This window comes from Syngnathus floridae, chromosome 7, assembly GCF_059516105.1.
Source record: "Syngnathus floridae isolate MCC-2025c chromosome 7, RoL_Sflo_1.0, whole genome shotgun sequence".
Classification (NCBI taxonomy): domain Eukaryota; kingdom Metazoa; phylum Chordata; class Actinopteri; order Syngnathiformes; family Syngnathidae; genus Syngnathus; species Syngnathus floridae.
The window spans coordinates 17,780,757-17,805,246 of NC_142419.1; the positions used below are offsets into that span (position 1 = coordinate 17,780,757).

Sequence of the window (24,490 nt, forward strand, 5' to 3'; positions counted from 1 at the left end):
CACTCACTCACTCACTCACTCACTCACTCTGAGCCAAAGAGAAGCATCATCTCCCCGTTGTTGCATCACGGCGCATCCCTTCATGCAATAAAGTTAGCCGTTAGCTTGCATAAAAGAAGTGAGTGCTTCTTTCTTTGCTTGGCAAATCGTCAATCGACATTCTGGCTTCCATAGTTCACGCCAGGAGGGAGACGCAACACCAAAAGTCACGATTCGTTACCTCACTGACCCGTTCTCGCGATGAACTGGAAATGCAAATCACTCACTCGCAGATTCGTTCGTTGGTGAACGGGAAATGCGATTCGCGACTCGTTTGTAAACAGGAAGTGACGTCGATTTCTTCTTCGTTTTGTTTTACGGCGAGGTGGCACCAGCTTCAATGGGCATTACCGACACCTACTGGTCGAAGTCACATGAACTGATAAAAAGAACGAATCACTTTAGGAAGTGAGAAGTGATTCTATCACTCTCTTCATTGAAATGATCGGTCTTTTGAACGAATCGTTCACTCACGAGCCAACACTAAGACCGTTGCAGTCCGATTGATGGATTTTTTTCTTTATATGCAGCATGGCACCTTCTAGTGGGTGCTTGGGGTATCGCAAGCGTGCAGTAACCATAAGTATGTATTGAAAAAAATGAGCATGTACGGTATAGTAAGAATTATTTTTTTAGGAAAACAATGACCATGTATAGTCAGCAAAAAAAAAAAAACACCATATATAGTTTTTTTTTGTATTATAAGTTTTTTTTAAATGATTTAAAAAAATCATCCTGCAAGATATATTTTGGGAGATTCCCAAACAAATCCAAATGATTTTTTTTCATCCACGTCCTGGAAAACCCTGACAACATGAATCTACAATGTGAGAAAAAAAAAAGGAACAAGATCATCACAGTTCATAAAAAGATAGCTTTATTGCACAAGGTGTTGAGTATTTTTTTCCTGCATTTTGTTTATTTTCATAGAAAAGGAAAATGTCGAGTTCAACACAAGCAATTGCAAATCCAAGCAAACGTTTTCCCGCAAAATAGGAATGAAGGAACAAGCGCTGCTTTTTCAAAATGTTTTCATGACCCCTCATTTGAGCATTTGCCACTTGGCAACCAGCAGAATGTTCACAACATGCAAATGCTTCTGTCCTCAAGCGGGATTCAAACTTCAACAAAACAAAACCAAAGAAGACAATGCAACCAAATGTCCTGTAAAAGAAGAAATCATATTTGAATTGTGCATGGTCCACCCTGACTTGTTTGACAAAATCAAGATAAAGCAATTTCTGTATAATTCTATTAATGTTTTTTTTTTTTTTAAATAGTTTTCCATTAAGTCCTCTCGTTTCAATACAATAACTTCAATTTAAAGTTTACATTGTGCCCTGGTATCTAGTGAAGATGTTGAAAATAGTCGTCATTTATACAAAAACACTTTTCCTATGTACACAGGGTTTCTACTGATGGAATAGAAATGATGTCATACTGTGGGAAGAGGGGCTTCTGATTGGTTGAGCTGATGACAAAGCATTTGGGGAGGGGATTCCCAAAACCGAGGATGCTTCACATTTTTCTTCAACTGAAGACACCATGGATTAAAAATACTCCATTTGCATTCAAAATAAAACGTCCTCAACGGCATTGCATTTGGATTAAGAACCTTCACACGAGCTTTTTCTGTAGGAGACATTGGATTTCCTTTGAGCAAACTGACATCAGATCAATGTGTCTTGGAAACTTGACCGGAAATGTTGTCATTCTATCCGATATGCGCGTGACAGAACGTAAACAGGCCATCTAAAATTTGTTTCTGCAAAGCGTACATGAAGTGGAAACGTAAGGTGACGCAGAAAGTAGTCCAGTAGGGTGCGATGGCATCGTTGGTGAACACACATTTGTAAGGTACAATACAACATATTACAACAGGCTCACTCACTTAACTGTGCAGTGGATATAAAAAGTCTACACACCCCTGTTCAAATGTTTATAAAAAAATGAGAACGCTATAACCATCAGGTTGAATGTGATTGGTTCTGAACACAGCCTCATCTCCAGTTATAAGAGGGTGTGCACACTTATGCAACCACATTATTTCATTTATATATTTTATGTCCTCTTTAAATAATATTTTTTAAATATTTTCTAAATTAGTTATATAGGTTATAGATCATATTAATGCTGGAAAAAAATTATTACAATTTTTTAAATTATTAGTATCACAAAATTTGTCATTCCAACAAGGGTGTGGAGACTTTTCCCATCCACTGTATGCTCTGCTCTTGTTTTGCCTCTTTTTCTTTCTTTTTCCACAGCAAGCTCACCACACACTATTTGTTTTCTACCTAGCAACACAATCTCACACCACAACTTGACTGTGCTTTGTCTTCCAAGCCGCGCCCACGTTCAGCCTGATCACAAGGAGGAGAGAAAGATGACGGCGCCTCGTCGTCGTCTTTCCTCCCGGCCTGCCGGCCGGCCGTGACGCTTGTGCTACCCGTTAAAGTCACTCGCCTCTTTGTCGTTCTCTTTCGGAGCGATTGTCTTGTGATCTTTTCTAATATATTTTCAATTTAGAACGGCTTTAATAGTTTTTTTTTGTCTCAATAGTCATATATTTGCTATATATTTGAATAGAAATATATCTATGTACATATAGTATTTTATTTTAAAAGAAACATATATTATTTTCTATTGCGAGAGCCCTGATGTTTGTTACGTTTGATCATTGCAAAACATTTGGAGCAACTCTATTTTTTAACCATTTTTTTTCTTTTTGGAATTGATTCTTTGTCATGAGATTATGCTATTGGAGAATTAATGGTGAAGAAATAAAAATCCAATCAAACAAAAAGATACAGCGCCATGCATAAAGCTAAACTCAATACACCGAGGCTCTTTTTGTATTTACTGACCCAACATTCCAAGGATGTGTTTGGAATTATTCATTCATCCACTTCTCCCTAATCACTTTAATATGTTCCTCCGCATATTCAATTTTTTAGGGGACGGGCGGGGGCTATCCATCAATGACAAAAGTCGGCTTAGGAGGTGACAATTTCTCTTTCTACATGTTTGCTAATGTCTGGAAATGACGCCCGGGAAGTTAAACAAAGTAGAACGACCACTGCACTTGTGGCATCTCGACCAACCTTCAGAGTAACTTGTTCCCCCCTCGCCTTTCTTTCCACGGCAACCGATATCAGCGTTAAAAAATAAATTCAAAACGCAGCTTTGTAAGTACAAAACGGTCAGTGGGTTTTACTGTTTGGACGCTCGGCATACAGCTTGATTTTTAAAAAGGTCCACCGTTGTTGTGTGCCTGCCACACGTGCACATATACTGTATATATTTACATATAGCCACACAAACACGCACGCACACACGCACACACACGCACACACACGCAAAGCTTAAAAATCGTCAGATGAAATTCTCCATCGCCAGAAATGAGAATTCCCTCACTGAGACATTTGATGGAGTGGTGGCAAATGCCGTGATATGATCTCCTAAAACAGAACCGGCGTGAAATTCAAGCAACCGCCTGGAGGATTTTGTGCATACGTTGGACGAGGGGAGGTCGAAGTGGACAAAAAAAAAAAAAAAGAAAAATCAGACGTGTTTTGCCAAGTGGTGACGTAAAAGAGGGAGACACGTGATCAGGCAGAAAGAAAGGCAACCCCCTGTGCTGTAGAGACCCCCCCAACTTCTCCTTATGGGAGCCCGAGAAGCCCCTCTGCGGCCTGGCACAGCGCAGGCACCCACGGGAGAGGGGCCGGGCGTCGGTGTTTTATCCGCTCCACATTTGACCGCTAATCTTCTTAGTTAGCCGCCACGACGTCAGGCTAGACCAGTGTGTACGACTTGGAGTAAGCCCCGGTGCCACCATCCCTCTGCTTCTGTAGTCTGCCCAAGCCTGACGAGCTGCTCTCCAAAAGAGAGTCTCTGGATCCTCCCATCTTGGAGGAGGAGGAAGAGGCGCCACCGGGCGTGCCTCCCGTGGCCCCCACAGCCCCGCCGGAGGATGACGACGCCCCGGCGGCGGCGGCGGCGGTAGCTGCGGCGGCGGCCGCGGCGCTCTGGACCCCCGTTGCCGAGGAGCCCGGCATGGTGAGAGTCCTCTGTGGGAGCGTGGAGCTGCTGGAGCTGGCGGACATGCCGCCTCCACCTCCTCCAGAGGCTCCTCCGGAAGACGCCCCAGAGGAGGTGAGGTTGGACAGGCCAGAGTGGCCCATGGTTAGGGCCTGCTGCTTTGCAGAGTCCATAGTCATGTGACGGCCTTGGGTGTGGTACGCCCGCTGGGCCAGGCCGCGGATGGAGGCTTCGCGGGGGGGAACCACTGGACACGGGTCGTGGTGCTCGGACTGCTTTCGGAAGAAGGGGTCTGACTTCATGTAGAGGGGGATGTTGCAGTAGTCACCTGCACAAGTCAAGCAAAAACCAAAAAATGTGGATGTTTCAGTGATGTGACCCTTAGTGGGTAAAAAACGACCTGGTGAGGTTTTTTTTTTTTTTTTTTTTAAATGTCTTCATCATGAAAATATGTTATCTTTTTATATTCCAAGTCTTATAATATAATTTACAATGCTCACATTTTTCTATGACTGTTGGAGGTCATTGTCTTTTTCAAAGAAGTTCAATATTCAAATATTTCAAACATTAAATCATTCTTTATTCCAAGACAAGACTTACTCTTGGCGCGGTGCGGGATGGGCACGGCTACATTCTTGCCGCGATCGTAGTCCTGGGGCTTGGGCGGCGAGGCGGTGAAGCGGCAGATGCCGGGCTCCGAGGGCGTGCTCATGGACGTCATGCTGTCGGCGTTGTCGTTGGTGCCCGTGGTCATCTGGTCGGAGGAGCTGTCGGAGATGAAGCACTCGGTGATCTCAAATTTGGCGTGCTGCAGATGCTCCTCCAGCTTGGCGTGTTCGTACGCCCTCGCCAGCTCCTCGTAGGTGGACGAGGCGCTCTCCGTTGACACCATGCTGTTGCGACCCTTATCTGCGGGGAGGAAGTCACTTGACGGACATCCTTAACCTGACGGACGGCGGCCGAGCGCCAGCCAACCTGTGTCCTGCGAGAGGCTGGCGCTGTAGCTGTCGCTCTCGGTGACGGTGATGCCGTGCTGCGAGCTGACCGTACGCCAGTCCGAGGCGAGGACCCGAGCCGGCGTGGAAGCCTGACACTTAGTCAGAGTCCACTGACTGGAGTAGCGGTTCCTGATGCTGTGGGCCGATTTGACACTCTTCCTGGAAACCGGATCTGGTAGGTGGAAGGTCAAGCACGTTTCAAACGGAGGACGGACGTCGGCCAGACAAGACGCCGAAGACGCATCTCGTGGGGTTCAACAAACCAGGAAGACACGTTTGTCATATCGACATTTTCATTATCGCTCGCTGCTTCAATTAGCTCACGTTTGTTTGTCTCAGATGGTGAGAAGGCCCAACGAGGAGAAAGATCACTTACTGGTTCCTGGTCTGATGTCTGACATGTCAATCAAAGGACCAGTGTTCTGGATGAGAGCAGGGTGGTGAACGGACACACCTGCGCAGAAGCTTTGCGGGTTCCCGGTCTGATTGAACTCCGTGTCGGTCACAGGTATGGTGGCCTTGTCCTCGCCTGTCCGAGAGGCAGGAAGGAGTTGGCATAAGCGGGTCCTGTGTTTATTATCGCCGCGACAGATGCGAGCACAACAACGCTCTGTGTCTCTCTGGCTCGCCGCTTCTGCCTCCCTCTCACCGATCTGCTTGATGCCCTCTTTGTCTTCGATCAGCAGCTGCACTCTTGGGATGTCGATGTGCAAGCGCGGGCCCTGAGGCGGGCCCTTCACTGGCGTGTCAAAGCTTCGGTTGTTTTTACTGCGCCGCCGCCGCCGCCGCCGCACACACGGACAAATGTTCACAGTTGGGATGTGATCGATCGGATTGCAGAGGTTGATATTAAAAACTCCGCTAGGAGAGACTTCTTACCTGATCAGCATCTCTGCTAGGCTTTTGGCATCTAGGAGGAAAAAAAAAAGACATGGATTTTTTTCCCCCATTTAATAAAATAAAATAAAATAAATTTGCTCTGGCGCGCAAACCAATCAGATGTTTCATGCCCTGGAGAAATTGTTGAAACTGTGATTTTATGATGAGGTGTCTAAAAATGCATGGGCGGAGGAATTTCAGAAACAGGTAGTTCTAACCAAGAGCACAAAACAAACCTCCTTGGCAGTGGTAAAACTTCATTCCAAAATCTGTTTGAAGTCAGCTCCATCTCCAGGCTGCTTTGTTCTTATTGCCAACTCACCACACTCCACCACGTCCTACTTTACTTCTCTTCTCACCTCGCAGTCTCTTCAGCCTCTTTTCTTTGCGTTTCTTGCGGACGATGAAGAGGAGCGCCACACCAAGAGTGACCAAGATCACCGGGCAGCCGATAGAAAACAGCTTCTTGACGTCGTCGTTCTTTTCCAAGGGCGACTTGATGGGAGGAATTGTGCCTGAGAAGAAAAAAAAAAAAAAGGGATGATAATCAAATGAGCCAGTTCGACGTTGAACGAGTGTTGCAGGCTGTCAACTCACTGCCGTCGTAATCCAACGTAGCAAACTGGGAGCTCTGGTTTCCACAGCCGGCACTGTTACAAGCTTTCATCTTCAGTTCGTACCAGGTGGCCTCACGCAGCTCGGCCAGGAACACGTCCGTGGTGGCGTTGGTGCGCACGTTCTGCCACACCCACGTACCTGAACCCATACGGCCACGTTGAGACATTTCCCTTTTTTTTTTTCCCTGGAAGTGACTGACCTTTCGGGCGAAACTCGAGTGTCACGGCGCCGATGGGACAGCCGCCGCTGGCCCAGCCCTGCAAGTTGAGGCGGGCGTGACTGGAATTGATGTGGGTGAAAACGGGTTGGTCCTTGTTGAACTGGGGCTCTATAGAAAAAGCAGGAGTCATACACTTATTTTTCAGATTTTGGCATTTAATGCTTCTCTGTGTTTTAATAATGGGTGTCTCACCTCGGCCGTGCGTCTTGGCCTCGATGATCTCGCTGATGCGTCCCGCTCCGACGCTGTTCTTTGCCGCCAGCTTGACTTTGTACCAAGTGCCGCAGCGCAGGTTGTCCAGTTTAAAAGAGCGCTCGGTAGAGCTGATGAACACATCTTTCCACTCTTCTGTGTTGTCCACAGAGTACTGAAGCACAAATCCTGCACACAATAAAGTATTTTAATCACCCACTAGGTGGCAGGATTAATCTGTCTCAATGACCGTAAACAAAGCTGAAGAACGGCCTAGTTTTCCTAGGTTAGTCAAAAACCTCAAGAGATGCTGCTTACAGAAAATCCTTGCTCACGAGGGTAATCAGTATGTTGTTTTTACATGCAAAACAAAATCAGCCATATGGAAGAAAAAAAAAATATCTTCTGCTTGGTGATGTGAATGTCTACCTTTTTCATTTTGTGTACTTGTTTATTTTCAATAATGAGAATCAAAGAGCAGACAGGAACTATTTATTAACTGTTACAAAACCTCCCTGCATCAAACTTACAGTCATGGACATAATTAGATCTTTCCCAACCAATTGGATCTTAGAGAAAGAAAAATTCTAAATATAGCCGATCGTACCCCTGATAGAGCTGCCTCCGTTATCTCCTGGTATCCAGGCCAGAGTGATGGAGGAAGTAGAGGTGGTGGACACGGTGAGCCGAGGCTGGTCTGGAGGAACTGAACATAAGAAAGTTTGCCGTGAAACTGCTCGCCCCTCCCCCTGCTTGAGAACACCCAGCAGATGCTTTCACCTTGCACTAAAAGATTAACGATGATGGTGTCAAAGCCCAACGTGTTGGTGGCCGTGCAGGTGTAGTAGCCCGAATCTTCAGCCTTGACAGTGCGTAGCACCAGTGTGCCGTTGGTCATGATGAGACGCTGTCCGTCCAGAGACACCGGGATGGCTGTGTTCTCGCTACCCGAGAGAAAGGTCACATTTGACGCCACTCTTCTAATTAAAGCATCAACGACTCAAGTTGGTGTCGTGTCTCACCTGTCTTTGGTCCATTTGATGGTTGGTGTTGGTTCGCCTACAGAGTTGCAAGGCAGCCGTACTTCTTTCATCCACGGGGTGGTCACCGTACCTCCGAATGATAGGATCTTAGCAGGGGCTGGTGGAATATGAAGAAATGGACATGAGACCTGCGCTAAGTATGGCGCATTTTGGTTTCCTATTTGGTGACTGGAAGTAGACTAGACTATAGACTAGCTGGAAGTAGGGCTAAGTTGTGGCGCAGGTGGTGTAACAAGATTTTGATTGAGATGCAAAGAACGTATTTGTTCCCTAAACTGTTCCCAGTTGGAAGCGCAGAAATGTCCTGGTGAATAAATTGATTAAAATCTAGCCCCACAGACAAATGACATTGCCCAGCAAAGTACAGAATGTGAATAATACGGAACGTGACGGAGAATGAGCTGAAAGGATATAATGGGGGGAGGGGGCCCGGGCTTCCATCCAATTGAGGCCTTGTCACCCTCCCATTGATTTTCACTGGCTAGGCTTCTTAACGCTAGCACTCTAGTGCACTTATGTTTGGTTGAATGAAGTATCGAGTGGGCAAGCCTGAGGACGCTGCCATTTACAGCTGCCGATCACATGCATGCAAGCAAACACTGAGCAGAAAAACATTGGAAAAAATTCCAAGCCCAGTGTATATGCTCGCCTTTTCATCCGCCGCCCCCTATTTTCTCTTAGCCTTATGAATGAATGAATACAAGCAGTTGGCGCTCACCCTTGGCGGCGGGCTCAACGGTGACCTTGTCGCTGAAGTTTCCGCGTCCTGCTGTGGTGACGGCCGCAGCCCAGATCAAGTACTGCTGCCTGTGGTTGAGGTGGCTGATGCGGTAGAAGACCAGCTCCGGGTTGGCTTCGTATTCGCTGGGCATCTGACGAGAACGGCAGAGGAGAGGACACAGGGAGGACGTAAGCGTGAAGGTTCTCCATTGTCAATGCTGTTTGTCATTGTAGTGTATCATTTTTAGAAAGCTGTATATGGAGTTTTTTTTTTAGAGAAGTATATCATTACATGATGCAGTAGTAACAAAATCAGTGAGTAAAATGCAGGGGGTTCCACACACTGGGTCACACTGTCATTTTACTGGAGAGGCGGAAGTAATGTGAAGGACTCAGTGAACATCAGCTTAATGCAAAACAAGCCCTCAAGTCTTCCCTCAAATCATAAAAGAAATGTCGTGGAATATGCTGAGTTTTTTCCAAAAATGTGTGTATGAGAGGGGGCAAGACTTTAAGGGAGGAACGGAGGAGGAGAGGAGAGCGGGGTGAAAACAGACAATGGCTAAGAGATATCACGAAGAGTCATACACTAATGAGGCCAATCTACAGCAGCCACAACACACATGCAAAATAACAGCAATTCACATTTGCACCCACAAAGTGAGTGACAGAGAAAGCCCACACATGCAGCACACATGACCTGGAGGGAGCTGGATGTGTAATTGCAGTGTGTTTAACCCAGCCATGTGTTTGCTGTCTAGTCACATCACTGCCTTCTCCATTGGTAAACAGGCAAAATGTGCAACTGACAATGTGGAGGGAACATTTGTATTTTCAGCCGTCCAATTATTCGGGCTCCTGAGTCAAATAGCGTCTGCTGGATTCTTTTTATTTTCGCACAGTCATGTTTGTTTTTGTCAGCCTGTTCTATTGGTCAACCATTCTGGCTTTCACTTTTCAGCCAGTGCTCACATTCATCCACCTCAACAGTGACAGCCACTTTGTGCTTTCCAACCTCCCACTGACTCACATTGACTTCAATGACTCTTCTCTCCTCTCTGTGCATTTGTCTCAATACTCACCAGTGGATGGAGGGGAAGGCCTGAGTCGTTATGAATGGATGGAAACCGTACGAGTACAAAACAGCGGCGGGGGGACGAGGGCTGAGTCAGTTTGTGTTGCTAAAACGGATATTAAAATATTCCTTAGGCGTGGAGATAGCGGCGATCTAGGGAACAATAGACCGAGATAATGAAAAGAAGAACAAAAGTACTCCCCGTGCGGTGGGGATGCAACACCCCCTCCTTGTAACCCTTCCCGTCCCATTCCTTCCTTCCTTCCTTCCTTCCTTCCTTCCTTCCTTCCTTCCTTCCTTCCTTCCTTCCTTCCTTCCTTCCTTCCTTCCTTCCTTCCTTCCTTCCTTCCTTCCTTCCCTCCCTCCCTCCCTTCAGTTGCACTCATTTACATAGTAATCATCCTGAACTCTGCATGGGGGCTTCAGATGGACGCATGAATGGCTGGCGAGATGGAGAGATGGAGAGATGAAGAGAGGGAGAGATGGAGACTGAGAGATAGATGGATAGATGGATAGATGGATAGATAGATAGATAGATAGATAGATAGATAGATAGATAGATAGATAGATAGATAGATAGATAGATAGATAGATAGATAGATAGATAGATAGATAGATAGATAGATAGATAGATAGATAGATAGATAGATAGATAGATAGATAGTGTGTACTTGTCGCTCATATGAATGTGTGTGTTTTTTTTTTTTCTGCGCTGCTTGATGAACAGATGAGGTTGTCGTGGCAACGTGATGAGACGCAGATATGCAAATGAGGCGGGAGGGTGAGCTCGCACGCGCACACACTGCGGTACGAGCGGAGCTCATTTCACACACACGCCTCGTGCTGAGACTGCAGCAAAAAAGTGCACACACAATCCATGCCCATTTTTAATTGGATCAATTTCAACCGTTATCTTTGCGTCGTATGGATTACACGCAACAAAAACTGAAGAGGGGAACAAACGTGTAATGCTTCCTCCAAACATGATCTCTTTTGTTTTCTTCCTAATAAATCCATGCAAGCCTTTTCACTCACCGGTCGGCCTGATCCGGGGCTCAAGCAGTAGATGGTGTACTTGCGGATGATTCCATTTGGTTTATGGGGGGGTAACCAAGATACCACCACACTGCTGGCAGAGGAGGGCACAGCTTTGATGCCAGCTGGGGGCCCGGGGTCTGCACATTCGACAAAAGAGGAGAACAAACTGAGGACAACATAAACCAAGCGATAAATGTGTGCTTTCCACAAAAATCATAAAAAAAAGATGTGTCATTAGATACCTGAATAGACAGACATTAAAGTGAGCCGACGTTCTCTATTGCGTTCTATTGACTAGACGCAGGGGTCGGCTACTTACTGAGCTACTCGCTCACTAAAACTGGATGTGAGGGCTCAAAGAGGACCATAAAGTAGCCAAAGCGCTATAACAAGCGCGCTCGTGTAAACACATTGAAAGGGACGCCTGCAGAGGGAGGGAGGGCATGAATCACTGTCATCTCTGCTTTTACGGCAGGCAGCGAGAGCTGGGCGGGCGGGCGGGCGGGCGGCCTGACGACTGCTCTGCTCTGTTTGCACAACTCCACTGTAAACACTTCCCCATATGCCGCGCCAGCCACTGAGGGCAAAGGGATCAGAAAGATAATGTTGAACGTATGTGAAGAGGTTGCCCCCGGACACCGTGTCGGCCCGCATCAGGGCAAAAAAAAAAAAAAAAAGCCGCTCGGCCTCGATGTGATAAACACAGTCGCGCGGGCGTGTATTTGAAGAGCTAGCGCAGTGAAGCTAACACAAAGAATACACAATAAGAAGAAGGAATAAAAGCTTCTTTTTTATTTTTATGTGTGCGTGAAATGACACTTCTTCAAAATCTCCTGCCTCCCTCCCTTGACGGGGCCTCGGGGTGAGAGCAGAGAGGCGGATCCGGATGTAATCCACAAGCCACCAGTGTAAGCACAAAATTAATTCTCTCTAAGCTACAAAGAATTAATCTCTCGCTTGTACAGGGTGAGACTTGCGCACAAACAATAGCGTGTTTTCTCACACTGGCACACCAAAGCTGGGAAATGTGCTCACACACACACGCTAAAAAACACCCCGCCCCCCCCTCCGACGGCTTTACATGCACACATCCACAGCCTTAGGCTCATCACACGCACGCGCGCACACACGCTTTTTGGCTTCTTAATTCTCATTAGCACTGGTAATGGCACATCAGAGCACAAAGAGGTTTTAATCAGCTACCTCAGCCTTACAAAGACCCTCAACCCCCCCTCCCTCCATGAATGTGCCTCCCACACCGCAGCTGAAACATCTTAAACCCTTGGATAAAACTGCTTTATCCACGGGTGTGTGTGTGACGATAAAAGACACAAAGGGCGAACTCACAGTCTTCCCGGGTCTGGATGTACAGGACATTACTGCGTACGCCATCGCCAGCCTGTGTGTAGGCCAGCACCTGGATGCTGTAGTTGGTGAACTTCTCCAGACCTCTGAGCTCCACCTGCTCCTTGGTTGTGGTGATGTTTTGCATTTCACCCCATTCTGAGGAACAAACACATGCTCCTATTGGATACTTCGTTTCCCCAACACGCTGTTTTCCAAGGACTATGCCACTGATACCAGCCTTATTTTAAGGTATAGGGTACTCGTGCAGCCAACACACCTCCGTCGGGGAAGACGGCCCAAAAGATGACACGGTAGCCCTTCAGAACGCCGTGCAGGGTCATCCTGGGGGGTTCCACCCAAGAGATGACCGCCTCATCTGAGGTGACGGAGATTGCGCGCACGTTCTGAGGTGGTTGGCTGGGAACTGAAAAGGACACAATGAGACATGCAAGTTTCATTTCTGATTAATTAGATTAATTTTTCAACATTAGGTTCTCTGCTTGTGTGCTTGTCGACTAATACGTACATAACTGCCCCGGGTGGCCAAATTGAAAACACCATGATGTGATGTTATGATGTCATTTTTTTTCCGTGACACCGTAGGCGCACTGGAATTTTGTTGAATCATTTTGTGATATTTTTGTGATTTTCAAAAAGTATATTACTGTACTGTTATTTATTAAAAACAGATTACAAAAATGCAGCATAGTAGAGTATGGTATAATATGAATAAAAACTAAAAGGAAGCCTTGGGAAAGGTTAGACAGTAAATCAGGAGTGGCCCATTGAAGGTTAATTAGCAAAGCCTTAATGGGCGTTTCCGCTGAAATCTTGCAAAATAGTATATAAAGCTAAAGTCCCAATGATTGTCACACACACAACTGGGTGCGGTGAAATTTGGCTCTGCATTTAACCCATCCCCGAAGGGAGCAGTGGGCAGCAGCAGTGCCGCGCCCGGGAATCATTTGGTGAACTAACCCCCCAATTCCAACCCTTAATGCTGAGTGCCAAGCAGGGAGGCAATGGGTCCCATTCTTATAGTCTTTGGTATGACCCGGCCGGGGTTTCAACCCACAACCTTCCAGTCTCAGGGCGGACACTCTACTACTAGGCCACTGAGCCGGTAAATTAGTCCCAATGATTGTGAGCAGCAGGGGGGGGGGCCCCATTTCAACCCCTTACACTGAGTGCCAAGCAGGGAAGAAATGGGTACCATTGTTATAGTCACTGGTATGACTCGGCCGGGGTTTGAACCCACGACCTCCCAAACTCAGGGCGGACACTCTCCTCTCAGGCCACTGAGCTGGTAAACATATAGGAGCATCTTTCTCTCTATCTCTCTCTCTCTTTGCACAAGTCAAGCTCTGTTCTCGCTCATCCAGGTGTCGCCTTTTCAGTCTTTGAATAACGCGTAGTGTCGACGACGAACAGAAGTCAACTTGTGCAGGGGGGGGTCGGGAGGGGCAGGAAGAGCGCAGAGTGAAAGACACGAGATTGGGCCAAGTCCGCCAGGGCCGTTATTCTGGGCAGCTGGCGTGGAGGGCGGAGGTGGGGAGGAGGACGGAGGAAGCCAGGAAACTGGGCCTTGCATGAATAGACCTTTGGGCTACCAGTGTAAATAATTAGGATGCATGGCTTCTCACTTTGCAGGTATAAATGAGGACATGGGCTTCATTCAGGGGAGAAAAGATGACGGCCCGCTAGCATGACAAGCCGCTAGATAAATAAAGAGGAAGAGTCAAACGTAACCGTGTTTATTTGTTGGCTCGTTAATAAGACAACAAAATATAAGGCATTTTTTTTGGACTGCAAAGAGGAGGGGGAGGAGGAAGAGAGTTAAAAGCAGAGGAAGGGCAGAAAAAGATGAAAAGAGATGCAGGGAGACAAAGCGCTCAGCTGCCGATAATTACAGCAGGAAGCGGGCCGAGGCAAAGACGGACCGACAGACAGACAAGCTAATTATAATTATTTTTAGTATGCTTGTTGTTATCACTATTATCATAATGGCCGTCAATATCACTGTCGCCACGGTGACAGCCACGGGGAAGGGCCGGAGGGCTCTGCCTGCTCTGGACCAACTGTTCGCTGCGTGTGAGGAGGGAACGACAGGCAGGGATGACGGAGATTGGAGGAAGCCTGTTTTTTTTTTTTTTTGGGGGGGGGTAAAGGCTATAATGACACACTATGTGTCTATCACAAACAGCTGGAAGTCGTGTTTTGGGGGTTAGGAGCTTTCCTACTGTTGACGTGTCGGACGGCAAGTACAATTGATAGAAATGTTTGGCCCTTTTGATAAAAAAAAAAAAAAAACATGAATAAAATCCATTGTTCATTTCCATCCTATCACTCAGCTTTTTATCACGGCGGTCCTTTGTGCACCGCCGAAAGCTCGGGCTGACGGCAGGCATTCATTCTTGTTAAAATAGAGCCAAGGCGGTTGGTTTTTCGAGTGACAACGACAACAACAAACAAAAAAGATGGAGGAGCGTGACACAGTTCAGGCAGCGAGAGAGAAAGCAACACGGAACGTGCAGTAACTGTGAATCAAAGCTGGCGGATGGCTGACAGTTTGCTCTTCCACTTGCTCACGCCGTGCCGTGCCGTTTGAAAAGCAGCAATTACGGCAGCTGGTCACTAAAGTGGTGCGGGTTTTTTTACACTTGGAAAAACAACAAACATTTCCTTTTTTTTTTTAAATTGTCGTTTCCCCGTGGTGCTGAAGTGCACTGTATGATACTTGGAGGTGTTTTGCCACAAAAGTCCTAATGTTGGATTTCCGTCCGTGTACCTATTGTGGCCATCGACCGCTCCTTACCGTCTTCGAGAGTGGTCGCATTGATCTCGGAGCTGGAGGGCCCGGTGCCAGCTCTATTGAAGGCCTGAACCACCACGCCGTACTGGGCAAACTTCTTCAGGTTGTCCAATGTGTACACCTCGCTATCTCCGGTGGCCTTCATCTCCACAATGCTGTATTGGCCGTTGCTGCCCGGACCGTTTTCTCGGTAACCAATTTGGTAACCTCGAATCACTCCGTTTTGCAGCTCCTTCCTGGGAGCCTGTGAAGTGGAATGAGATGACTCTCAATATCTTTTTGCTCTCAGCACTGGCCCACCCTGACAGAATGATTACCTTCCAAGTGACCCTGATGCTTTGAGAGGTCACCGGCTGCAGGATCACATCCACGGGAGGACCATCGGGCTCTATAAAAATAGGGAATGGATCGTTTGAAACACATCCAAAGAAAAAGTGATTCTTTCCTCAAAGTACTTACGAGCTTCCTCCGTGCTGATGGTGAGCTCCTTACTGGCCTCGCTCTTCCCGATGGCGTTGTAGGAGTACATGCGGATGCTGTAGACCGACGCCGGGTGGAGGTCCACAATGTTGGCCTGATTGTTAGTGGGGGAAATGTTTCGAGTAGCGTGCTTCAGCTCCCAGGTATCTGCCAAAATAGATGCCCATGTTTCCTGTCAGTCCGCACAATCAAGGATCCTCTTTTGGTGTGGTTTTTGGACTTACCTGTCTTGTTCTTGTATTCAATGTCATAGGAGGTGATGACGCTGTTCCCGTCAAACCTCTGCGTCCATCGTAGGTTCATACTGCGATCTTTTACTTCACGTACCTCAAGTTCGGGAGGATCCGGGGGCTCTGAGGATTAAGGAGTGTGAATGGAACCGGATTTACATGTGTGGAAAGAGGACTATGAGTACCTTGCACGGTGAGCTGGATGAGGCCTCGTCCTTCACCGTACGAGTTGATGGCGTGACAGGAGAAGAAGACTGAGTCCTCACGTTCTGCTGGTTTTAGCTACAAGGAGTTAGCGAGAGACAGGTTAGCAAGTCGACTTTGAGGATCTAATGAAAGGAAGAGTGTCTATTCTCCAGGGCAAAGATCTGTTGGTCATGTTTGTGTTCTTGATGTGGCGGGCCGTATCTGGCCCCCGGGCCTTCGGTTTGACACTCATGTCATAGTTAGCGGCCACACGCAATTTCGCGCTCGCTACAAATAGACGCAATGTCGAAATCAGTGGTCATAGCCTTAAAAAGCATCCAGTCAATGTTTTGATGTCGTCCACATTCTCCTCACACCCTCTAGGGAGGACACTCACGTGGTATTTGAATACAGTCGGGATGTGTCGACTTATTAGTTATATTTGGCAATTCTTTTCTTTCTTTGGCAACATCATCTCTCAGCATGCGCACGTAACCGCGTGGGGAATTGCAAATGCGAGTTATTTCCCAAACGATATTCTAGTAAACACTTAAAGCCACTGCGTGCTGTTTCTGTAACTTGCGCCTACAATTGGTCAAGTCATAAAGTCACCGCGTTGAGCGTTTCTTACCTTGAGAGTGGACAACACCTCGTCCGTCTTCTCGTTGGGGCTGGTGGTAATCGAGTAGCGGGGATTGCGGTCAGGGTCGATGACCGTGTCGCCTCGCTCCCAGCGGATGATGATAGGCCATTCGCCCCTAGCCGTGCAGTTCAGCTCCTTAACGTGACCCTTCTTGGCCATGGTGGTGTTGGGGTGACTTGTGATCATGGCTGGGACTGGAGCGGGGAGGACGGGAGGGAAAGGGGGGGGGGGGGCACAAAAGTGAGTGGATAATAAGCAGGGTTTAAAAGAAGGTGAAGGAGCAGAGAGGGGAAGAGAGCGAGGCGGGTTTGAGAGCGGGCAAGTCGCCGCCGTGAAGAGCGATGGTCAATGAGGTAAAGTCGATAAAGCTCCTCTCGCATTCTCCGATAGTTAACACGGAGGTCGAGGTGAATGAAGAGGCAAAAACGATACACTCTGCCTTCCTCTGTACACAAAATCAGCGGCGCACTCAATCTTGCCGCGCGCACCGTATCGACCCGAGGAGGAAGGTTCTGCTGTTTTTGTTTTCATCACTTATTCATTCAAGCAAAGAGACAAAACGGAGGGAGGCAGAGGAGAGGAACGGTTCAATCGATAACAAGTAAAGCCAGAGGCGGGCGGGCGGGCGGCTCTTCGTACACTTATGTCAGAAATGCTCCGTTGACATCTCTTTTGTCAGCGCCGCTGTGGGTTAAGGTCACCGTCCGGCGTGATGGAGCTAATATTGCTGGCTTCTAAATGGCGGCTGGGTGTGCGGCGCGCGCTCGCGGCGTCCTCCGGCACTCTCCGCCTGCTTTTTCATCACGCCGGCCGGCCGCTACTGACAGCGAGGGCAGGCCGCGCCGATTGATTGCAGATAATGATTAAGCTCAAAGTGGTTTTGATTGTCTGGAGACAGATCCCCAGGGTTCGGGGGGGATCAATTGCTCACTTGCTCGACATTCTCACAACCTAGCCAATATATGTCCACATCCACGGCAAGGTTTAAATTAGCCATCTTAGCGGCTAGCTGCTAGCTTCGTCCATCTTTGTCTTATATATATATCGTCATTCTACTCACTCTTAACAGTGAGCGCCATGCTCTTGCTGATGTCGGAGCCCACCCCGTTGGAGGCCTGACACAGGTAGAAGCCACGATCCTCTTCCAGGACGTGACGGATGAGTAGCGAACCGTTGTTCATGATCTGGATTCGGCCCGTCAGAGGCACGGGGTGGTACTGCTGTGGGTTCCCGATGCCCGCTGAGACAAAATACAGAGGAGAGAGAAATGGATATCGAATACGGGGATCGAATTGTCGATTGTGTGTTTGTGTAGAACCCAGAGACAAAACAAAAGTTAAGAATGTGATTTTGTACCTAGTGCGCTTTTGCCGTGCTTCCACATGACCTTGGGAGGAGGGTAGCCATCAACTGAGCAGTTGAGAATACCCGACTTCCCGTAGATTCCATCCTGGTTGTTGGGCTGCACCACAAAACGAGGAGGCACTGCAGGGAATAAAGTTTCAAGGCCATCATTTCGCATTTTTAACCCAAAAATGAGATGGTTTTAAATCGAATCTGTTTCTTTTTCACCTGTGACAGTGAGCTGCCTCTCAGTGCTCACAGTGGCAGCGTCGTTGCTGGCGATGCAGGTGTAGTTGCCGTTGTGCTTCAGCGACACCTTTGAGATCTGCAGGGAGCTCATGAACTCCTTGGTGTCGATGGTGATGCCCGAGGAAGGCACGATCTCCTGGCCGTCCTTGCGCCACGTGATGCGGATGGGCATGTCGCCGGACGCCACCACGCAAGCGATGTACATCAACTTGCCGATGGAGGTCGGCGGGAAGTCAAAAGGCTGGATCAGCGGAGGAACTAGGCGGGGGATGGAATGGTGACGTCACGGCAGCGTGTGATGAAAAGAAACGACGCAAGGACAGGAAACAGGGTGAAGTACGGGGCAGGAGAGCGGGAGACGACGGGCCAAGCCAGTCATGGAAATAAAGCCAAGACGGGAATCCAAACGGTTTTGATGGTTGTTTAAATGAGCAGGGGGTGAGGAAGAGGTGAAGACAGAGATTCAAAGTCAGATATGAAGAAGTGAAGGATGGAATACAGAGAGGTGGAATATGAGGGGAGACGTGCCGATTTGGAGAAGTGAGGGCATCGAAAGGACACGAGGTGTTGAGTCAGCCGTGTGTGGGGTAGAGGTGAGGTGAGAACAAAGCAGAGAAGGGAGAGAAAATAAAACAGTTCATAAAATCACCAAAATTAATGTTAACCCTCCCTCAAAGCTGCTAAAGCATCGGTGTCAAACTCGAGGCTCGGGGGCCAGATACATCATTTTATGTGGCCCACAAAGACTAAACGTTTATGTGTCAAGACTAAAATTACAAATTGTCCCCTTAAAATTTAAAAAAAAAATATGGCTGGCAATATTTATTACCACTCACCAGTTTTTGCTAGTCTCTGATTTCAAAACAAATCATACATTCATTTGTTGTCATAATGGCCCGCCGAAGGAAACTATGATTACGACAAAATGAAGTTGACACTCCTGTTCTAAAGCATTTTTGCCTGCCTATCTCCGCCCACTAGCCTCTGCGCCGGTGCCCCCCGCCAACCTCGCCACTCCAACCCGCCCTGCCCTGATAAAGCCAACCCATAATAGCTGCTCTAATTAGGGCCCCCATCCACAGGGGGAGAATGGTGTTGCTATGGAAACCGATGGAGGTGATTCAGAGTTGGGGAGGGTGGCGGCAGTGAGGGGGGGGGGGGGGTTACAGCTGAGACATCTGGGGGATTTAATCTGGACCTCATTAAAATTCATCTAATTAAATCAGAGACATGACGAGCACACATTCGCATAGCCGCACTTTGCAAACGCACGTACGCAAACAGGAGGCGCCGTTATTTTTCCGCCAACAATGCGGGCGCCGCAGAGGGCAAAGTGAATGAACACGCGAGGCGACAGGGAAAACCCAAAAACATCCGCTACCCATGTACACATGTGTAAATCCTATTCAATAGCACTAGATAGGGCTCCGTGTAATTGCTGAGTGGATGCGAGAGAGCACAAGGCCTCGCCGCCCCTTAATCAGGGGTTATTAGAGGCAAAGCATACACGCTTTATTCTCTTCCTGCTTTAACTCGCAACTCTGCTCCTTACTCGGAATATTTCTCTTTTGCTCTCGCAGAGGATAAAGACTATATGACAATGAATATTACTATATTGTCTGTCTACATGTGTTGCTGCATAGTTTGTGTTTGTGTTTTGCCCGCTGACGTAGGGTTAGTATGGCGTGACTCACCTTTGACTGTGATGTAAACAGTTTGCTTGATGAACAACTGAGGTTGTATGAGCACACTGCAGATGTAAGCTCCCTCGTCCATCCCCTTTTGGACATCGGTAAGCTTCAGGGTACCGTTTTCAAACACCACCTGCAAAAAAAATACAAAGGGGCCATTTTCAGTTGTTTTTCCGTTCCAGTTCATTATTATTTTTTTTACAAGTATTAATCTCAACGACTCTAAGACTTTACCTGGCGATGGTTGTCAGGTAGCAGAAGTCCCTCCTTGTACCAGTTGATGGAGTAATACGGGTAGCCGATCACTCGGCAGTTCACAAAAGAGCTTCGTCCTGCCACGGCCGTGATGTTCTTCATCGGTCGAATCCTTGGATTGCCTGATTAACAGACGGTGAGAAAGGGGGAAAAAAAACAGACAGAAAGAGGGAGAGATTTGACCAGAAGGAGAAGAGAGGAAAAGAAGATCATCAGTTGATGGTGCCGCACTTGGGCGTGGAATTTTTGCAATTTTTGGGGAGGAATTACAGGGGGGAGGGGGAGGGGTTGTGGGGAAGGCATGGACAAGGAGGGCAAGAAGAGAGAGAGAAAAATTTCAAAGAATGATCCTGATTGAGGAAAATTATTATCATTATTATTATAAGTATTATAAGAATTATTATTTTATAGCCAATTTAGAACATTCTGTGACCAAAAATGTCAGCAGTGGCCAGTAGTTGCAACAATACGAGACAAAAATAGATACTACAGTAAGAGAGAGAAATGGAAAATGTGTCTGGAGTCAACAGGACAAGCGCGAGCATCCTCTCAATCATCCTTCACCTGTTGCCTGACCTTCTCTTCTTCCAGTTCATCTTCTGTACATCTTTGTATTTGTCTCTGCTAACCATCTCTCTTTGACGCCGCCCCCCTTCACCCGCTCTCCTCCATTTCTCAGTGTGCGCCGAGCTTTGAAGTCTCAGCTTTGACGAGCCAAAGATGTATTATTCAGCAGCGCCGTCTCGCGAGCGCACAGACGCCAAAAAAAAAAAAAAAAAAGAAAACACGGAGATATACAGTATATCCACGTGTATGTTCAATCTCAGCAATGGCGAGCTATGGATGGAGCGAGAGAAAGAGACAGCACGGGACACCGACAGCGAGATGTGTAGGCAGCCTTGCCGCCGCCGTGTCCATCAGGGTCAGTCATCATCCTGACAGGACCGGTCCTGTCACCAGAATTTACCGTCACTCGATCCATATGCCGGCACTCCTCTTTTCTCATCACATCCATCTACGGGACAAGCATCTGCTTCATGCTCTTCTTCCTCTCTTACAAACCGCGTGTTAAACGACACACCGTCCATCTTGGAATGGAATTGGGCGTAGCGTTATGTACACCTGCACTGTATGTCTATATTTATTAAATTACTCTCTGCTTTCTGGTGGAATTAACCATTTTTCTGCCTGTCCTGGTACATCGCTGGCAAAGAATGATGATGGATCACTTAAGCTAAATGGATAATTGATAAGTAATTGATCATCAGATGAATATCAGATAATTATTACAATTATGAAATATAATTTTGATACACTGTTTTCTTCTTTAAAAATGTCCATACTCTTGGAATTTGAAATGTTAACAGTAAATATTAGCCGAATTATTTCATCCTCCATTACAGCAAGCAAATTTCTATCCCTAAAATTAGACATTTGGAAATATTAACTTGACATGGAAAAATAATGACAAACGTTTTTGTCTATTTTCTGACAAGGTTATTGTCAAAATCAGTAAGTGAAACAAAATTTGTTTGTGCATTTTCTGCAGCCACTTTAAAAAATTTAAAAATACTTGACATTAATAGAGAGAAAATAAACAAAATTAAAAAAAATAATAAAAAAGAAAGAAAGAAAGAAAGAAAGAAAGAAAGAAAGAAAGAAAGAGAAAGAGAAAAAGAAAGAAAGAAAGAAAGAAAGAAAGAAAGAAAGAAAGAAAGAAAGAAAGAAAGAAAGAGAAAGAGAAAAAGAAAGAAAGAAAGAAAGAAAGAAAGAAAGAAAGAAAGAAAGAAAGAAAGAAAGCAAGAAAGCAAGAAAGCAAGAAAGCAAGAAAGAAAGAGGTAAAGAAATTGAAGGGTCGAGGACAGGATACGGGTCGGGGAGCGGGTAGGGTTGAGGCCGTGTGAAGCCTTGAGTATGACTGATATTGAAAAGTAGACAGGCACCTCTTACGTTTATGCGCGCTTGGTACTCGGCGCTACCGGCCGAGTTTCGTGCGGCGCACCGATACAATCCTCCGTCGCGAATCTGCGGGTTGCTGACGTTGACGTAGCTCACGGTGCTCCCGTCCGAGTGCGTGTACTGACTGGCTCGCACGCGGGACAAATCGCGGGCCACCGGCTCGTCGTCCAGGGTCCAGGTGATGGTCGGCGGAGGCGCTCCTTTGGCGGTGCACATCAGGGAAAAGGGCTCGCCTGGGACTACCACCTTCTCACTGAAGGAAGCCACGATTCGTGGGGTACCATCTGATGAAAATAAATCCATACGCTACTCAAGCCAAATGGTCCCTTTCGCCACATCTGCTTGAAATGGTGCTTTTGATGAACCTCACCTTCCAGCAGTATGATGGAGAAGTCCTGGGCGGTCTGGCCCTTGCGCGTGGCAAAGCACTGGTAAGCTCCCGAGTGTCTTTTCTGAGCCGCCGAAATGAACAAGGTCTCGTTGTGAGCGCCTTGGATGGAGAAGTGCTGGTCAGGCAGGATGGGCTCGGTGTTACGGTACCACGACACGGTGTAGTGAGGAGAACCCTGGACGGCGCAGGATAGGATGACCGTGCTGCTGATGCCCGTCTTGAGGTTCTTGGGGGACAAGGTGACCCGAAGGGGCTCTAGAGATGGGTGGTAAGATTGAGTTTAGTTCACTGAGCAATGTAGATTTTTTTTAAGCTGATGCTGACATCTTTTTTTAGTGTGGCTGTTCATTTATGAAAAAATATTTTAAAAAATCCCACTCCTCCCTTTAGGTACCACACACAGAAAAAAAGGCACCAACAAGTTGTATAACACAAAAGACGATCTCACACTTAGCTGAAAATGGAACTCACGGTTTGCATGTCTGCCGTTGTTTTATGACATACTGTGCATCTTCCATTGCATTTGTATGCATGTGTCTATGTGTGTGTGTGTGTGGATGCTAAACCACGATGAAACTCACACAGAGCGACATAAAGGGGGGAGAAAATGTCAGTGAACAATAAAGCAGCTGGTGTTAGGTGCTCTGGGCTCCTGAATGTGTGTGAGGCTGGGTGCAAGTGACAGTGCACGTGCACAAGATGACTCTTTAGAGGCTTATAGCTTGTGTGTGTCTGTGTGTGTGTGTGTGTCCTCGCTCCTATATGCCGTGTCACCGCACGTTTGTGAGCTGTGTCGTGATGTGCCTTGTGGCCAGTCCACCCAATGTCCGTTGACGTTCTTACTTCCCAACCCCCAAAGCCCTCCTGGTTATTCTACAAGTGTGACAACCTCTCCTGTTTCAACTTCTCATGAGGACAAACGTATCAATTCATTTAAAAGTCAACTATGATACAAAGCTCTGATTGGTCAACTTCAAAATACTATTTGAATGTTACCCACCAATAATGTTGAGGTGACCCGTCACCTCTTTGGAACCGAAGCTGTTGGTGACCTCGCAGATGTAGTTGCCGCTGTCTTCCAGCCTCAAGTCCGAAATGGTGAGGCCCGTGATACGGCGGGTCCAGCGGGAGTCCGCCGGCAGCGGCCGGCCATCCTTCAACCATCTGATGGCCGGGTTTGGGTAGCCGGATGCGATGCAGGGCAGCTCCACGCTGTGCCCTGCCTTTATCTCACCGGACTGGAAACTGTCCAGTAGTGACGGGGTGGACTCCGTAGGGTCTGAAGGAGGCAAGCAGTATAAGCGACTCACTTTATGATCCTTGCACGACATGTGCCAGTCCAAAAAGTTGCTTACCCATAACAGAGAGCCGGGCTCCATTACTCTGTCGAGTCTCGCCGCTGTACTTGTGCTTGGTGATACAGCGGTAGGTGGACAGAGCGTCTTCCTTCTGCACCTCGGAGATATACAGTGCTCCAAATGAGGTCAAGAAGAAACGGTTACCTGGGGTCGACGGAAGAAAAGAGAGGACGATACATTAGTTGTCATCACGTCACGGCGTCAAGGTGCATCTGCGCTGTTGTGGGTGTGAACGCCGAACTGAGTCGATTTGATTTGCGAGAAAAATAATTCCTCTCAATCCAGACTGTAAATTCTTATTTATTATGGAAGACTAAAAAAAACCCATCTCAAGCTGATTTTTTTTATTTTTGCAGCAGAAGCTGCAGAGAGCTGCCGCTGATAACGCAGTTCTCACATGGGAGTGGCATCGTGGTGGTTGTATGACTCATGAATGAAAAACATCCTCACTATGGCAACAGTCAACCTGCCCCCCACCATTCACTCTCAACAGGACACGCTAATTAAGTTGCATTAAATCGAATATCATCAGAAAAGAAAAAAAATCCTCCTCTAATGGAAAAAGCATAAGTCCCATAATAAAAGACTCTTTGGTTTTGTTTTGTTTTTTGCTGCTATCATCTCCTTTGTGAGGTTCTTTGGAAAACTCTTGAGGAACACAGATTTGGAAATATGAAGA

At 47.2% G+C, this 24,490-nt stretch overlaps 1 protein-coding gene across 3 annotated transcripts in view; it reads right to left on the bottom strand.

Moving 5' to 3' along the window:
- Positions 1–893: 893 nt before the first annotated feature.
- Positions 894–24,490, bottom strand: part of dscaml1 (Down syndrome cell adhesion molecule like 1) — a 57,279-nt gene continuing 33,682 nt past the window's right edge. The window contains exons 4-35 of one of the 3 annotated variants that reach the window (XM_088380670.1): positions 23,809–23,955; positions 23,454–23,732; positions 22,433–22,708; positions 22,047–22,346; positions 20,083–20,225; positions 19,852–19,981; positions 18,137–18,415; positions 17,921–18,049; positions 17,625–17,804; positions 16,553–16,758; positions 15,921–16,017; positions 15,730–15,858; positions 15,485–15,652; positions 15,343–15,413; positions 15,029–15,269; positions 12,491–12,637; positions 12,214–12,369; positions 10,864–11,003; positions 8,752–8,905; positions 8,013–8,130; positions 7,771–7,934; positions 7,598–7,687; positions 6,991–7,179; positions 6,778–6,906; positions 6,558–6,716; positions 6,320–6,475; positions 5,961–5,991; positions 5,731–5,849; positions 5,458–5,610; positions 5,059–5,253; positions 4,684–4,992; positions 894–4,411 (exon numbers count right to left, since the gene is read on the bottom strand). In XM_088380670.1, coding sequence (XP_088236796.1) covers positions 3,837–4,411; positions 4,684–4,992; positions 5,059–5,253; positions 5,458–5,610; positions 5,731–5,849; positions 5,961–5,991; positions 6,320–6,475; positions 6,558–6,716; positions 6,778–6,906; positions 6,991–7,179; positions 7,598–7,687; positions 7,771–7,934; positions 8,013–8,130; positions 8,752–8,905; positions 10,864–11,003; positions 12,214–12,369; positions 12,491–12,637; positions 15,029–15,269; positions 15,343–15,413; positions 15,485–15,652; positions 15,730–15,858; positions 15,921–16,017; positions 16,553–16,758; positions 17,625–17,804; positions 17,921–18,049; positions 18,137–18,415; positions 19,852–19,981; positions 20,083–20,225; positions 22,047–22,346; positions 22,433–22,708; positions 23,454–23,732; positions 23,809–23,955 — 5,759 coding nt within the window. In that variant the 3' untranslated portion in view covers positions 894–3,836. Of the gene's footprint in view, positions 4,412–4,683; positions 4,993–5,058; positions 5,254–5,457; positions 5,611–5,730; positions 5,850–5,960; positions 5,992–6,319; positions 6,476–6,557; positions 6,717–6,777; positions 6,907–6,990; positions 7,180–7,597; positions 7,697–7,770; positions 7,935–8,012; positions 8,131–8,751; positions 8,906–10,863; positions 11,004–12,213; positions 12,370–12,490; positions 12,638–15,028; positions 15,270–15,342; positions 15,414–15,484; positions 15,653–15,729; positions 15,859–15,920; positions 16,018–16,552; positions 16,759–17,624; positions 17,805–17,920; positions 18,050–18,136; positions 18,416–19,851; positions 19,982–20,082; positions 20,226–22,046; positions 22,347–22,432; positions 22,709–23,453; positions 23,733–23,808; positions 23,956–24,490 lie in introns of all 3 variants that reach the window. The other 2 variants (XM_088380671.1, XM_088380669.1) reach the window with 2 other exon arrangements.